The following is a 16,960-nucleotide window of genomic DNA, read 5'->3' as shown; positions in this document are numbered from 1 at the left end:
TCTGATATACACGGGGATGAGCAGAGGATAAAGCAGGGCCCTGGATGGCTTCAGAATGCACCAGTAAACCATAATTGAACACTTGAGGAGGATAGCTAATTTATAGAGATGTATTTCTTTAAAGAGGTATGTAGATATCATAATTAATGGTGACATACATTGTTGAGGCAGTCATTAACCTTGAACATTAACCTCTGACTCCTGTCAGACACATTATTGGGTTCAACTGATCTTAGATTTGATCCAGACAAGCAGTTCCTACACTAGTTGGCACAAAAGCTAAGAATCCCTCTTGCTACGAAATCTTAAACTACGTGGAGAAGCTTGGGAGTTGGTTTTGGGGGATTCTTAAATACACAAGTTGTGTATTAACTTCTCTTCAGTTCAGCTTCCTTAAGCTGAAACAATCTCAAGAGCAGAGGATTTGTCCATGCTGTTTGTCTATGCCCAGCCTGAAATACAGTGACTGTGTGTAGTGAATTTTTAACCCTGGAAGAGCAGCGCAAGATCCAAAACAGAGAGGTGTGGGTAAAATCCTTTGGGAAGCATATGGCTGTGTTATACCTGTCCACAGTTTGTGCTATCACACCTGTACTTCAATATGGAGACTAAAATAGAAAGTGAAGTTGTTTTAACTATGACATCTGGAAAGCCAGAAATAGCAAAATAAACAGGGAAAAAGTTGCAGACTAGAGGGACTGTCAGTAAAACGGCCACAGGGTAGCGGCAGTTTAAGCAAAGGGGCAGAAGTCATGGAACGTTCTCTGGGAAACAAACTCAACAGGAAACAATACAGTTATAGAAGTACACACACTGGCTACTACCGTGCCTGTAAAGCTTTCAAAGGGCTATTTCTCATTTACTGACAGCAGAGAAACAAAGGTTTTTTAACCCTGGCTCTGCTGAATTACCATCTTTTCGGGAAATAGATATGAGAAGTGCATTAGATGACATCCAAACCAAACAAACTTCGTTGTCGGCCCACGGCAAAAAGGATGAGTTTGATGTTAAAGCATCAGGACTGAGCACTGGAAGACCTGGGTTTCTGTCTCATTCTTTGGTAGGGTACCTCTCTGGTTTTGGACACATAACCTGAGGCTTTCCAAACCAGCAGATTCCTTATGAAGTTGTATCTGCTCCAGCTGTTCATCTTTACTGGCATTCAAAATCTTACTTGATTTATATAACTTTCAGTACCACAGTCTGTTCTTGATTCTGGAACGTAGAGGTGAGGTGGTCTCATTCCATCTTGCACTGAATTTGTGTTTGTGCTAGGGTTTCTTTGGGTCTATCACAGCAAACAACTCTGTAGGGTTACCAGTGTGCTTAAAATTACATACAGTATCTATTCCTATGTTAGGTCAAGGCTAAATGCAAGTGGGTTTTTATAAATGAGAAAAGAAGGGGGCAAGAAGGCATCAATCTAGGAAAATTTACTGAAAGCACCGGTGACTTTTTGGCAGCATCGTAATTTTGAGGTGGGCTTCAAACTGCCCATACAGAATATAACATCTGCACGTTTGCAGTTGCTATGAATAAACTGTGGGTGAAACTGTGAGCATGTCTCATCCTTTGGTTACCCAGGGATGTTTATGGCTATCTGTATGACTCACTACTTAATTAGTGTTTGCATTACCAAAGCACTCAGAGGTCTCAGTCAAGCGTGGGACCCCATCAGTGTTAAGAACTGTACATATACGGGGAGACAGTCCCTGCCTCAGAGAAGTCACAACATAAACAGACTTGACAGAATAAAGACTGGAGGAAAACAAAAGCTTAGAGAGGGGCTGGCTGTCACATGGCAGAGCAGTGTGGGGAATGAAATCCTTATCCTCTTGTCTCTCTGTCCAGTTATCGGCAAACTAAATCACACTGCATCTCTGTACTTGCAAGAAAAATTAAAAACAAACAAACAAAAACAAACCCAAAAAACCAAAACACCCCAAAACACCAAAAAAAAGAAGGCAAAAAAAGGCAACTGTTGTTGTACAAAACTGTGCTGAAGTAAGTAAAAACAATGCTCCCAAATCAAATGCTTAAAAAACTGTCTTATTAAGGAAAACAAGACAGAATTAGGAATAGCCTTGATATGACTTAACAAACGTCATTGTTCAGGGAAGTGTCCTTGATTTTGATCTTAATCAGAACAAGACTACCAAAGTATTCCATCTCAATTAGTTTGCTCTCTTTCTTTGTAAGCCGAGCATCTCAAATCTCAGGCCATGATCACTGACATGTCAGCCTTTCTCTTAACAGCACCCTGGCCTCTCTGCAACTCAGAGCCCAGAGTCCAAAAACACTCCCTGCTCTTTTTTAACTCCCATTGAGTCATATAGAAAAGCAGAATCTCTGGAGGGAGCTGGAGGAAATATGTGTAATTAACCATTTAACATCAGAGATTATATCAAAGACTCAAAATGTTTTGAGAGATGTGCTGAACTTCAAACACTGTTTTTTGAAGATCACAGACTTCACTGCCCCAAATCCTCCCACAGTACAAGAAGCAAGAAGGTCCGGTCATGGAAGCACAGAAGGGAAGGCTAAAAATCCAGGGCCATTGCTTTTAGGGTAACTCCTTCCTTCTTCAATGAACTTCACGTTGACAGATGCTATCCCAGTTTCGTGTGACATACTGAAGGTGGCACCATCTGGCAACATCCATATATACTTCATGGTAGCCTCCTGTGCACAATAAGCTCTAGAGTAAATACGCAATAGAGGCTATTTCCGAAAGGTTCAACCTAAAGGCCGCTCTAGTCACAATACTTAATACACCAGACACAAAGACGGGTTCAAAATTAGTCCCTTGCAACATAAAGCAGCAGCTTCACTTAACCTGAAATGTAGAACAGCATCTGACTGAAAAAAAAAGTAAAAAGAAGGCATAAACTTGAGCAGAGAACATGCTTTATTGAGAAGTAGATACAAGAATAGCACATTCTACCACATCATGGGAACAGGGTTTAGCTTCTGCACAAGAATGGCCTTCTTCCCTACTCCACAAGAGATCTACTGTGTTGGGTAGTTTCATGAGTATCTGTAGTTAGTTACAATACAGGAGTAAAGGGCATGAGACAGCAAAATTCAGTAATGCCCACAAGGTATACACCATGTACTGATGATCTTTTTTCTTTTTTTTAGGGAGGCAGAGAAAGGCAGACAACCATCAGAAGAGCAATAGAGAACTTTTCCACACTAGGATGGGTCAGTGGTTAACAGGAAACGGCTCCTACCTACCACTACATTGCAAGTGCTTCATTTCAGCCACCATTCAATGAGGAAGCATTGGAAGGTTTAAATGAAATCGGCACTATAGGATGCTGCCATCGTCTACCCCAAGATTGTCCCCCCTTTTAATCACACTGGAGCCATATAGGAAACTTGTGGCACAAGGACAGTGGTTATACTTGAAAGCCATTATACGATAGTTTCTTCCGGTGGTGCTGATGGGAGAGAGGAAGTAAAAGCTTTTTTGTTTTACAAAGACAAACAAGAATGCACTGTCAGAGAAGCAAACCATCCACACAGCTAACTGGAGCTGCCACTGATGCACAGAACGTACACTGTAGGCAATCCAACAACTGACGATATTTGCATTGTAGAGTTTCTGTGGCTGTTTGGACAAGGCTAGCAAAAATCTGTCTAAAGTTTTTATTTCTTCAGTCTAGAGGAAAAAAAATCCTCTCCAATACAAAGAGACCTACAATTCAAGGAAGACTGCTCTGGGAAAAATATCTCCAGTGAAATATACTGAACAGGCTGTTTCGGTGTAAAGGAACCCACTAACTCCAAGAGATAAACCAGTAACTTATAATCAAAGAGGTCTCTCCAACAAATGTGGTACTGTAGTAGCTCCAGGAGCATACACCAAGAGCAACTCTGTGAAACATCTCAGACCATGATGTTCTCACACACTTCGCCTTGACTCCTCCAGGGTAACGCTAACGATCACACCACTCAGTTACAAGATATGCAAGCTTCTGCCTGTACACTATTAACTATGTGAAGACCTGCTATATTATTTGGAAAACACTGCTGAAAGAGGTGGCATGTTATCTTACTAAAACTATTTGATACATGGAATGGAACAGTCCCTCAGACAGGACTAGTTAAAAATGCTGAAGTCAGTGTAACTGCAGCTTGTTGGAAAACCAGACTTTCCCCAAACAAGCATTATTAGACCTTGTTCAAAAGCCACAGAAGTTATCTCCATTACTTAGAACGCAAGGAACCTGAAGGAAGAAACAACCAGATTATAGGACACAACACAACCTCATCAGAATAAGAACGTGAGGGTAAGACCAGTGACTGGACAGGTACAGTACCAGATATCAGAACTCCTTGGGCCAGTGCTGCTAGGAGCTTCGTTTGGGTCCTATACAGATCCAATCCTTGCAACCTCATTGAGGCCGAAACATAAAGTTCCTCAGAACTAGCGTCTGTGGTGTGCACAAAAGATCTGGGCCAGAACAGTACCAAGGGGAACTGATCTTTCGGGAGGGTACTGTACCAGCCAATCACAACAGCAACAGATACAACAGAGATCCCTAGGGTACTTCCTACTGCTGGGGTTCACTGGCTTCAGGAGTGAGAGACAGTTAAGTTCCCTTAGGAGGGGTCCATTTCAAACAGCTGGGATCCATTATCTTATTGCTGTTGGATCTTTTTGCCTCTTTGGCTATCCATTCATCAATCAGATCCTAAGGAAAAGAGCACGAAAGGGCAGGTTAAAACCAATGATCCACGATGGAGCATTATCCATGGTACAACACCACACATCTAAGTCCACAAATCTGAAGATGACTAGCCTACTAACTGCTTAGTGTGACAAAAACAACATTTCCTCCACAGTGCTTTCTAGAAGCCCTTCCAACCACACTGATAAGGCTACTTTTAGCTACAAAGTGAAGTCTCAGGGAGGGGAAAACAAAAGAGAGAAGCTGTCACATTTGGGGATTTATAAACCACTTGTCTTAGTGGGTACAAACAAGACTCGTTCAGGATTCCATTAATTCAGTTCATTTCTATGTCATCCATTTGCCCAATAAAGGGCAGGAATGATGAGGAGCATGATGGGAATGTTGATCCATTGCTCCCCTAAAAAGCCATTTACAATGAGCATTATTCCACACATCAGAAACAGAAGGTCACTACAGCACATTTCTACACTACTGAAGAATCAGGTTGGATGCCCATGTCATATTTTACCAGTTACTGCATTTGAAAATTACAGTGCTCCCCCACTAGAACAAAAAGGCTGGAAAACCCAGCACAATGCAAAGGAAATAGTGATTTCAGCAAGTTCATCTGAATCTAACAGTTAAATATAAGAAAACAGAAATGCAGAAACAGCCATCACAAATCTTACCTGTCTTTTTAGGACCAGGTGTTTTCCCTTCCAGTACTTGAGCATCTGAAGCGCCTGCAACGTGCTAACAATGTCGACAGGGTTTACTGCAGTCTCCTGGCTGATTTCTGCAAACCAGCATCAGTTTATGTTAGAATAGAAACAAATTCCTTCTCAACAGCCTGTAACTGTTAGTTTTCAACTACAAGTTTTATGCAACTCCTTTTAAAGTGATACACACAAAATGCCTTGCAGATATTAAAGAAGACACGTGCAGCACTACTGTTGCTGCCTTACTTGCAACCTTTCACCACCCTGGTTATCTCTAGCACTGCTATACAAGGTGCCTTTGCTCATTCCACTCTTGAGGGCTGACTGATGGCAAATAGTTTGAAGAACCCCAGGCTATGGATACAAGCCATGCAGAGCTGTACAGAAACAGCCCGGCTCACCCAAAAACTGAAAGCCAGCTTAGACATCACAATGATTTAGTGATACTGATTTTAGGATCCAAGTTAATAAGGTGCAATCCTCTGAAAGAAGACGTAGCTGCTTCTTCAGAACTACCTCGATATCTCTACGAAATGCTGCGTACTCCTAGGTGCCATAAACATAAAAATGCTATTAAAAGAAGTCCAAATAGTCTTAGTATTTTTCCAAAGCATTTGAAAGGCTCTCAGTGAAGGCATTTTTCTTTTTAAAATTTACATTCTAATCTACAGAGAGATAAAGTGCTTTGCTGAATCTTTTTTAAAAAATGTATTTTTTGAAAGAAGCAGCCAATACCTACTTTCAAAACCCTGCAAGCTAGCTTATCTTTACTGGTGGCAGGACTGGAAAGGAGCCATACCCAACTACAGGAATATTCCACTAACTGTGCTGCTACACAAACACCTTTATGAATGAGTCAAGCATGACCTGCCTCATATTTGAGGAAAATGAGTGAGTGAGATGCATAGGTATGTTCCTGAACCAATTCACTACAAGCTTATTTAGCTTGAAAACATACCTTTTATAGAGATCTCTTTTCCTTGGAAATTATGCAGGTAACGAAGGAGAACTTCCTTCCAGTAACTGCGGTAGCTGATGAGACCTAAATCAGACAGAGGGCGTTCCGGAGAGCCAACTTTTTCTTCTACTTTGGAAAGCAAATAGCCTGTAAAGGAAAGAAAACCTATTTATCCTTCTTAAACTACTCTTGCCTGACTGTCACCCTCTTAAGCACATGCAGAAATCAGCTATAATGAAAACTGCTCAACCATCACCATAGATATGTTAGATTTCTTGGTGAAATTGTCATGCTGGACAGAGTATGTTTCCAGAGTTTCTCTCTCTATACTTACTGAAGTCAATAAGCATTTTGCCATAACCTTGCCTCATATATTGAGGCATTGTCAGGATACAAGAAACATTGTAGTTGAGAAAAGAATTCTTCTCCTAAAAACAAGAACACAGAGAGGATAGATTAACAGGTCTAGATGTGTACAAACAGTGTGTATATCATAATCCCAACAGACTGAACAAGCCTGTGCAACTAATACAATACAAGGTGAAAGGAGCAACAGTAGAAAAACCTGCCTAACGACAAGTAACATGATCACCCTTCAGCTACCAACCTGGCTTAGTGTCTTACTTTATTAGCCATTAAATTGGGTGTTTGGTGCACAATTTTAAGCCTAGGATGGCTGGCCATGGAGTTGTACCTGAGAAGGAGCCAATAACACTCTCACTACCACCTCTGTCATCTACCAGGCTTACATGCAACAAGAAAGCGACATAACAGCAGCGTTATAGGCACATAGTGTGCATTGAAATGTTCAGACAAAGAAGAGACTCAGACACACTCATCCTCAGATCAATGAAGATTTTTCTTTAGAGCATTTTTTTTTTTAGGTATTTATTCAGTTTTGACTCAGGTGATTTCAGGAATATAGTTTCACTGCATTTTATTTGGGAGAGTATTCTTCCTACCTATAGAATTTCACTGACTGAAATATCTAAACTGATAACTCCATTGCATGATATCACCATGTCCGGAAGGGTAATCACTTTTTCTGTATTGAAGTAAGAACAACCAGGAAATGTATTTCACCAATGTGCAGCAGAGATTAAACAAACAGATCGGCTATGTTTTAGGTAGGCAGCATGTCTGAGCAAACAGTTGAGAAAACTGGCTCCTACTCTATGCTTGGCCAGTGACTTACTTGTGGGATCTGCTTAAGTTACTTATGCTTCAGCTTCGCCACCTAAGAATTTTTATTCCTTCAAGTATTTTATTAAAAAAAAATATCATGGTGACTAATACTTATTTTAATGGATTTTTCTCTATGTTTCCTTTATCATTACTTTTGCCTAAATTTAAGACACCACTATGCCTCCTAGCAACAATAGTTCATTTGAGCTGATTTGGTTTTTGCTAGTAAGGAGGAAAGATGCTACAGCAAAGCACCTGCAACCCCCACAGCAAACAGTAAGAACAAATCATCCAGATCAGGTTTGAATCAGGTTTTGTATCTACTCCTAAAAGCAACAAATCCTGAGATTGCAAAACCTCGGAGGGGAGATTCAGTATGGATAATTAGTGTCTTAAATCTCATTCTAGTGAGACAGTAACGCGTAGGTGTGTATTTTCAACGAACCTTGGAGAAATATCCTATCAGGTGGCAGCCAGTGTTGTCAGCTTCTGTCATGACATAGAAGAGGAAGGGTTCAACATCATAATACAGTGTTTTATGGTCCAAGAAAAGTTTTGCCAGCAGACACAGGTTTTGACAGTAGATCTAGAAGCAAAAGGAGAATAGGATACACCTGTTTATTACAGTGGAACATATCAAGAGTGGACAAAAACAGGCATACATGGGAAATTACAAGAAAATTCTCAATCATCTGAGAAATTATGTACAGTCTTTCAAACAGAGCAGCTGGCCCAGGAAACAATTCCATTTGTGATGAAAGTTGATAAGCCTAACTTCCTAAGGGTGGGAACTGATGTTTGCGGTATCAATCTCTGAATGCCCAAAACATCACATCCTCAGTGAAGGGAAGCAGAAGGTTGGATCTCTGCTTGCTTGCACGGGATTGTATTAATCCCATGCTTCAAGGTTATCCCTGGTAACTAGAAAAGACTCCTCCCAACTTCCGGCAGTGCAAAATTTAGCTTTTGAATTTGTTTCTTTGTTCTTTCCTCTGCAGCCTTCAGGACTGGACACAACTGGAGACAAGGCACAGGCATGGTGCTACTACCTAGCACTGAATCTGCAGTTGCAGATTCATATTCTACCCTTCAACTCAGGGTTAAGGAGGTCACCCTCGATAACATTAGGCTGCTTCCCACTCTAACCCAAATTTGCCTGAGTATTCACAGTGAATGGGAGATGGGTGGTAGCGATCTACTGAGGCCAAGCACAGAATCTCCCCACTAACTTTCAGAAAGGGATCTTGACACACATCTCCAAGCACCGTATGAGACAACAGATGGAACTGCTGGCTGAGGCATAACTACAAAGAAAATGCAGACAAAACTACTGCCAGAATTGCAAGAATGGACAGATCAGACTCTAATAGCCTTTCTGCAATTAGAGGGAGAAAGGGCCATTTGCATCCTGCTTCTTTACAGCAAAAGCAGTGCCTAGCACATTTGAGAGATAGACTCCACACTCAAGACTGGCCTAATGATCGCAGTTAGTTACCTTGTTCTTTTTCCCATCCACTTCAAACACCGAAATGGAGCCTTTGCGGTAGATTTCATCACCTGGTGGATGTTTCCAAACACATTTTGCCTATGACAGGAAAACAAAGTTTGTGTGACACTACTGTTTTAAGGGCAGGAAAGGTTACAACAGCTACCGGATATACCAGGAACCATGCAGTCTTCTCACCTCCTAAAGCAAGCAACTGAGCTAACAACAGTAATGTTTTAAAACGTTTACATGCTGACATCAGATTTAAAGCTCAGGAATCAGCTCTGCCCTAGCCCTTACCATGTGTCTGCGCAGTATTGTCTGGCTCTTCATATATTTGAGACAGAACTCACACATGTAGAGACGTCCCAGACGAGCATACTCCTCTGGGTAGGGAGAATGATACCAGGTATCCAGCTCATAACGGCCAAAAGCGATTGTTTTAATCATATTGCTGCCTTCTGTGATCTGGCCCTGGAGCCGCAACTTTTCCTATGAATGAAAAAAATGGGTGATTATTTTAAAAAAAATTTAAAAGTAGGTAGAGAAGAAGGGGGCCCTATTTATTTCCCTCAAGGAAATAATTTACTTCAAGTCTTCTGAATTCATCTTTCAGTGTGACCATGTCTAATGACCCCTCCCAGGGACCTCTCCTCAATCAAACTCTGAGCCCTGTCCACAAGCAGGACAGTTCCTTTCATCAGGAAATGTCTTGTTAATCAGCACTTAGCAGCATGCTAACACTAGGATCCTACTCTTGCTGTCATCAAAGCAACGTAACCTCCTTGCCACTTCATGCTTCTTTCCTGATCTGTAGGGAGTGGATACAGCCTAATGCTCTGCCTTAGACATCCCAGATGCAACTGTCACGGGCAAGCATCAAAGTATATCTTGGTTCATCTCTGGAGATGGAAAGTAGCTTTGGAAAGCACCTACAGAAGCCTCAGCAATACAAGTTTTTGAACTCCATTCCAGAGTCACCAGCTATTGTCAAGATGACTTATCTTTTGCTATCATCACTCCTTAGCCATTCTTTCAGCAGGTGAAGCTGTCCATTCTTTCACTGAAAACAAACACCTATTAAATGGGACTGTTACCAATTATTCCTCTTGCAGGCACTGCAGCATTCATGACTGCAAATGGGTTAGCTCCAGCTGTACTTTCAGCAAACCCTCCAAATGACTGGCAACTTAAATGTAATCCCTAGTATAACTTCGCTGACTTGGCTGGGCAGTTCTTACAAACTCTGATTCCATCTGCACAAGTACAACAAAACCCAGAAAGCATTCCCGTTTCTGACAAAGACATTTGCTATGAGATATATTATGAGCTAGAAGTCTCACCAGGTCCTCAGATGCCCGTGCCTGCGCTCTTCGGAAAAGCTCGAGGTCATACTCACTCGTCAGGTTTTCAAGTAGAGGCTCCCTAGTATTGCCATAGGTTTGTCTGTGCTCCTAGAACAATAAAATAATAGGAGGTTTTGCTGCCTTGCTGCTATTAAGCTGTTGGATCTTGCAGCTCTTTTAGCTGAGAATGCTGCAGGATGACTCGGAAAGCCAAACTCCCGCTTAGTGATCTCCTTCCAGACAGGAGGGAATGAAAGAATAAAATTACTGCTTTTACCATGTATTTTTCTTTTTGCTCCTTGCTTAGTCCTGAGTTCCTCTTCTTCCTGAGCTCCGCTACTTTCTCTTTGTATCGCAGCTGTCTCTCTGTTGGTGCCTGAAAGAAACCAGAGGTGGAAACCTTCACTAGGCTTCATCCACTTCAAACATTTTTCTTCACCTTCCCACCCTAAAGGACCTCTCTCCTGGCTTTCATTTTATGAGGCTTGTTGCCTCTGAACCAAATCCCATGCTAATAAGAGGGCACTGCAGGTACAACACAGGTATGTAAAATAGGAAATGTTTCTACCCACCACAGCTTGCCTTTGCCAAAGTACCTCAGTCCCACAAGACAGGGTGCACTCCTTATGCACTGCTTAATCATGGGGAAGAGCTCAGAGCTGACTCATTAAGTCATCTTGACTCAAGTCCAAGACTCATGAACTGAAAAATGTAATTCCCCTGGTTTTATTCTTTTCTATTTAGTCAGAGTAAAATTGTAGTTTACAGTTCTGCAGGAATTCTCTTGTCCTACACATCAAAGCACACAGAAAAGATCATATTGAGAACAGCTCCAGCCTCCTTTGTAGTATTACTGGCCAGTGCCATCTCCCTGTTCTCACTAGCTGCTCCAGTCTCTCATTTAAGGGACGCCATGAACTGCCCTTGCTGAAACAAATTGGAGTTGACAAATGGAGAGTGTCAGGACTCAGCACAATAGCTTATCCAAGAAGTGAAGAAGGGAGATCAAGTTAAAATCATTGTCGCTAGAAACCACAAGCTGAGGTTTTTCCATTTTTAACTGAGCAGCCACTCCATTACATGCAGATTGCCTACCTGGTGTCTGGTGGCATGCCTGTTGTTGTCATCCTGTCGATGCGCCAGCATTCTCTCCTCAATCTGCTTATCCCGGCTCTGTGCTCGCACCTGGAAGCCAAAACTCATCTGTCAATGCTGCAGCAAACTACTATCAAAGCCTCCATCTTTTCCATTTCTCGCTTAGGTGAATTTTCTGAACTGTCATTCACGGATGATTTGACACACAAATGCTGCTGTCTTACAGCTAAAGACATGTTAACTCTATTTTCTGTTCACAAATGACAGGTCTTGGCATTTTGCTCAAAAAAAAGGTAAGGAAGATAAAACAGAAGACTCATTTACCTTGCATTCATCTGCTGAGAGATTATGATATAGTGGGCATCCCGATATGGAGAAGTGTCGCTCATGTTTTCCAGTTAGGTGTCCTGCAAAGGATCAGAAAAAAACCCCCACCTTTAACATACGATCATAAAGAGGTTTAAAAAGTATCCTAGATGGGCAGATACCTCATATGAGCTTCTCAAGGAGCATGCTCAGTATATTAGCAGTGTGATAGAAGGAGCACACTTCATGGTTCATGGCACAAACTTTAAGGACAAAGAAGGAAAATCTTTTTCACGCTACCTCAAAAGCTGCACTCCACGCAAGCAGCCAGGTATATTAGAGGTCTGCAATAATTTGTTTCTGAAAACCTGCTTCTGGCAGAGACCAGTACCCTACCTGCAAGACTCTGCATTTTCCTCCCACACCTGTGCTCACACTCCTAACTTATTCTTTACCCTATCATCCCCCAAACACTCCTAGCCAGAAAACACCTCCAGGAAGAATATATCTGCAGATATGCTTCGTATCCCTCCTCTATACCCACTTCTCAATAATACATCTGATGCTAACTAAGTGCATATTGTTAGGATCTATAACTCAACTGAGCGGGGCTTTGAATATCACAGCAGGAAGGCAAAACCCAAGAGATTAATCCTGGAGCTGAAATTACCTAAAGAGTTACAACCAGGAGTGGGACATTTCATGTTGAAATTGTAGCTTTCATGGAAGCGGCGGCGCTTAGGGCGGTGAGACAGGTCACTTCCAGAATCCTTCATGGACATGTCCTTGGCAATGCTCTCATCATGGGATACATTTGGACTGGAGATATCAATATCAGACTCTGAGGAAGGGGCATTCCCGGTGGGGGTACGAGGTGGAGACTCATCGTGATCCGCTGCATTTTTAGTGTCTGAATAAGGATCAAGATGTTACAAATTTGTCTGAAAGAAAGCTTTCAAAAAAATATGTAAAGCAACTCTGGATAACTGTCTCAAACCCTCTGTCCTCAGGATATTATACTGTGCCCTCAGAGAATGGAGTCACATACTGTTTCCAACAGCATTTTGCAAACTTTCAACGCCTCACTGCACCCTACGTACCTCTATCAGAAAAGTCAACCACTTGTTCAGTCTCTGACCCAGAGGAGCGAGTCTGCCGGAGCGGGTATTTCTTTGGAGTCACAGGAGTAGGCTGCTGCTGGCTGCGGGTTACCCTCCTCGTAGAATAGACAGGCTCTTCTGCTCCAAATGATGGTGGATTACGAACTGGGCTGGAATCTAATCCCATAGAAAACACCATAATTACACCCACAATAACCACTGCAGCTCAGAGACTTGCCTCACACGTGCTCTGAAGTCTGTAATACCAACATCTGATAGCTGGGTATCAACACAGAGTTCTGTCCTACTGCTCACTGCTGCAAGTCATCACAAAGATATGCTCTGTTCTTCCGAGCTTAAATCTTTTGACACTTTTACCAACACTGAGGAATCTGGTGAATTAGAAAGCTGAATTAGATCAGCTTTCTCTGGACTTAATTACCTAGCAATTACAAACCAGCTCCCACTTGGAAGGCTGAAGAACCATTGGTTTAGATAAGAACTACCAGTGTTTAGATAACCCTTGGGAACAGCAAGATTGCTTCTGGTGTGGAGCTATATTTGGGACCCTGTGTGTGGTTGTGTGATCCTATATTGCTCATACAACTATAAAACAATTATTTTGCATTAGAACAATGCTTTCATAACCTAGGAATATCACAGGCATCCCATACACATCCAAACCACCTTTCCTTTTGTTGTTAAGACCTAATTACCAGAAGATCTTGCATGTATACTTCTTACCTGCAATAAAATTTGTTGCAAAATAGATTCTTTATCAAAGTGTGTACATGGAGCAACGGAAAGAAGTTACTATCTACTGTCATTGCCTCCCCTTGATGCCAGATGGCAGCTTACTAACTAACAGCCAAGAAATTACTATGCTAACACTAAAAATGAGGAGGTGGACACATTCAATGTTTCCTTTTACAATCCGGATGCCAAAGCAGAAGCATACAAAATAACTGGCAATATGTTGATTACATTTATGGCAGAGTAGGGTCAGCGTCAGCAAGTCATGAAAATACATCTTCCCCTGCAGTTCAGAAAACCCCAAACAAACACAGAACACAAAAACAACTTTCACCTCTAAACACCCTCTCTGGAGCTTGGCTCCAGTACTAATAGAACTGTCTAGACGGAAAGCAAATTTTTAGAATTCTCAGAAAAATTAGGCAAAGCTGGCAGCAGAATCATGGGGTTTGGTTCCCACTTCCTTTAACAAGTAGACGGCTTTACTTTTTGAACAGAGGATACTCGAGTTTTGACTTCCACCAGCAGTGTAATCTTTAGATTATATTACCTCATTTGTGCAATATGCACATATAAAGACTGCTTTTTGCTGTGGTACGTTAAGAACCAATGAAAAAAGTTGTATGTTTGTATTTAGATATAAACTCCACACATTTAAGTTCTAAAGGCTAAGAATATGGAGTACACTGAGCCTCTTGTTGCTTAAGAGGCTGCTTTTCTTTTTGTTTAATAAAGCATTTACCTTGAGAGCTTTGACTGAGTCTGGCTGAGGAACGGGTCACACGGGCGGATCGTCGTGATGTGCCATCGCTTTCAGAGCTGTCTGTATGCTCAGGATCAGTAGAGAAATCAGAGTCTTCTGTTCCATCTGAGCTACTGCCCGCATTCCTCTGCAACACCACAGACCCAGACATTAGCACAGGAGCACTTAAACTTGCATATTGTATTTATACTATTAAAAAAAAAAAAAAGAGGAAGAAAATATTTGATGCTAGATAGCTAAATTCAAGCTGACACAATAACATACGCAAACTAATAAATGTCAAGTGTATTGCTCTGGAGAAAATATTTTAGTTTAATAAATATGCAGTGTCAGAAAGTGCCATCAATAATGAAAAGGTTCTGCAAACTGATCCACTAAGATCAGAGTAGCACCCGATTTTATTTAAAGCAAAAGGTAAATGCAGTTTCAAGGCTGGACTGGATAGGCTCCGAGCTGACCGTTCTCTGTTCACCCTGCCAAGCCAACAGCACTCCCGCACCATCTGCCTGTTCAAAACAGCAGAGGCAGCCCAGCAGAGCACAAGGCACCACGGGAGCAGGTGGTGGAGAAAACAGACGGGCTCCAGCAACGGCCAAACTGACTCTTCGCCACTCAGCAATTCAGGGCAGCGTCAGAGCTCCCTGGTGGAAGGCAGGCAGAGAAAATGAAGGCGCTGAGCGAAGAGGCTGGGCTGAAAGAGGCTGCAAATGCGCTTGTATTCACCTCGTTTTGGACCACCAGAGCGGCCCCCTGCTCTGGTGGACTGGGCGGCTCTCTGAGGGAAGCAGGCCTCAGGAGTTGGCGGGCAGCCACCAGGCCTCCGAAGATCGCTCCCCTGCCCGGCAGCCCTGACTGGACAACCAGGGTGTGGGGGCGTCGGTATGTCCCGGTCAGGGCGGGCGCAGGTACCCCCGAGCGGCCGCCGACCCTGAGGGGACGGTGACGAGGCCGGGGCAGATGCCGGCGCCCGCCTGAGGAGAAGAGCGGGGGCGGCTGCTGAGGCCTCGCGCGCACGGTGGCGCGAGCGCGACCCCCGCGCCGCTTTGTTTTGCGCCCAGCGGACAGTCGCCGGTGCCGGCCAATCACAAGGCGCGTGGGCGTGGCCGAAAGGGAGAGCCCGCCAATGTCAGCTTGGAAAGCAAAAAGGCGTGGCCGCCGGGCGTGACTGACGGCAGCCGCCAGCCTATCAGTGCAAGCCTCGCTCCCACAGAAACATCAACGGGGGGGCGGAGTGGAATGGGGGAAGGGAGAGAGGGAGAAACAAGGCACGCGCGGGGTGGTGACCGTTGGGGGCGTAGATGGGCAGCGGCGGAAGCCAATCAGCGGCCAGCCCGGCAAGGCAGTCCGACCAATAGATGCCCAGATCTCTAACTGCCTGCCCAATCGGAAAAGCAAAGAGGCGGACCGCGCTGCAGGCGCGGGGGAGGGGAAAGGGTAACCGTTGGGGGCGATGAGTGACGAGCAAGACGGCCAATCAGCGCCCAGCGTGCCCGCGCGGCACCCACTCAGGGAGCGAGTGGGGCGGGCGCTGGGGGCTGAAGGCCGCTATTTTCCCCTCGATTTTGTACCCGTGAGAGGTAGTGGAGGGGGTGGGGAAGGGGGGAAAGCTGCGGCCCGAGCTCGCCGGTTCCCTCACCGGGCGCCTCCCCTGTTCCCCGGCCACGCTCACCTTTCTGCGCGGCATCCTCGGCGGGGGCGGGGGCAGCGAGGTTGGCTGGTCCCCGGCGCCCCCGGCCCGCGAAGCGGCGTTCGCCGCCGTGTTAGCGCTGGCGGGCTCCGTGGTGACAGCCGTGTCTCCCGTCCTGCGGCACGTCTGCTCCGGCGGCGCCAGCCCGCTCCCGCCGCCGCCAGTCCCTGTTCCCTGCTCGGTCTCTCACGCTTCCGCCGGGACACGGTCCACACCCCCTGTCACGTGACCCCGAGCCAGCCTCACGCCAGCGGGGGCTGCCATCTTGGATTCGGACAGGTATCCCGGCGGCGCCGGGGACAGTGAAGCTGCCGGCGGCCATCTTGGGTTCGGGCTGAGGGCTCTTGTCTGAGGCGGCGGCCATCTTGGGTCCGGGTGTGAAGTCAGCGGGTTCCCGGCGACGCCCGGGGACCGGAGCGGGTGTTTTCCCCAGGGAGCCATGTTGGGTTCGGGCAGCCTGAGCTCCTCCCGCTGGGGCCATCTTGGGGCCGGGCAGAGGCGCGTCGCTGGGTCCATGGAGTGATTGGGTGGAAGAAGGCGGTGAGTCCCCGTTGCTCTTGAGGCGGAGGCGGGGAGCGCCGCGCCTCCGGCTGCCGGCCCCCCTCCTGCTGAGGGGGGTGCCGCCGCCTGCCCTGCCTGCGGCCTGCTGGAGGGAGAGGCCTTTCCCGGGCCCTGGCTCTGCGCAGGGCCGGCGCGGGGCGGGCCGGCGCAGAGGCCTAACGGGCCTGGTCGGGCCTCGCAGGGCTGTGCTGCTTTGGGCTGTCATTCGGAAGGGCTGTTGTCGTTAATGAATCTTTTTGTTCTCAAAGTATCGTCAAGGGGGGGGGATTTTCTTCATGAAGCTTCGCATGTGTAGTTCTCTCACAGGCCAATGTGAGCTGGT

The 16,960-nt window shown here is 44.9% G+C and overlaps 1 protein-coding gene across 6 annotated transcripts; it reads right to left on the bottom strand.

Moving 5' to 3' along the window:
• Positions 1 to 2,889: 2,889 nt before the first annotated feature.
• KAT7 (lysine acetyltransferase 7) lies at positions 2,890 to 16,093 on the bottom strand. 6 transcript variants are annotated; one of them, XM_059830312.1, is made up of 15 exons: positions 16,060 to 16,093; positions 14,370 to 14,517; positions 12,875 to 13,051; positions 12,445 to 12,684; positions 11,793 to 11,875; positions 11,469 to 11,558; positions 10,651 to 10,749; positions 10,371 to 10,481; positions 9,328 to 9,519; positions 9,037 to 9,126; positions 7,987 to 8,127; positions 6,691 to 6,784; positions 6,357 to 6,503; positions 5,369 to 5,475; positions 2,890 to 4,700 (listed from the first exon to the last, which is right to left on the bottom strand). In XM_059830312.1, the coding sequence occupies exons 1-15, from the start codon at positions 16,072 to 16,074 to the stop codon at positions 4,599 to 4,601; spliced, it is 1,836 nt and encodes a 611-aa protein (XP_059686295.1). In that variant the 5' UTR covers positions 16,075 to 16,093; the 3' UTR covers positions 2,890 to 4,598. The 6 variants fall into 6 exon arrangements, with proteins under 6 accessions (XP_059686295.1, XP_059686296.1, XP_059686297.1 ...); XM_059830313.1 differs by lacking the exon at positions 11,469 to 11,558; XM_059830314.1 differs by lacking the exon at positions 12,445 to 12,684.
• Between the last annotated feature and the right edge of the window lie 867 nt (positions 16,094 to 16,960).

Source organism: Gavia stellata, chromosome 28 (genome assembly GCF_030936135.1).
Source record: "Gavia stellata isolate bGavSte3 chromosome 28, bGavSte3.hap2, whole genome shotgun sequence".
Lineage (NCBI taxonomy): Eukaryota > Metazoa > Chordata > Aves > Gaviiformes > Gaviidae > Gavia > Gavia stellata.
The sequence above is the reverse complement of the archived record's forward strand: the minus strand, read 5'-3'. Positions and strand labels throughout refer to the sequence as shown.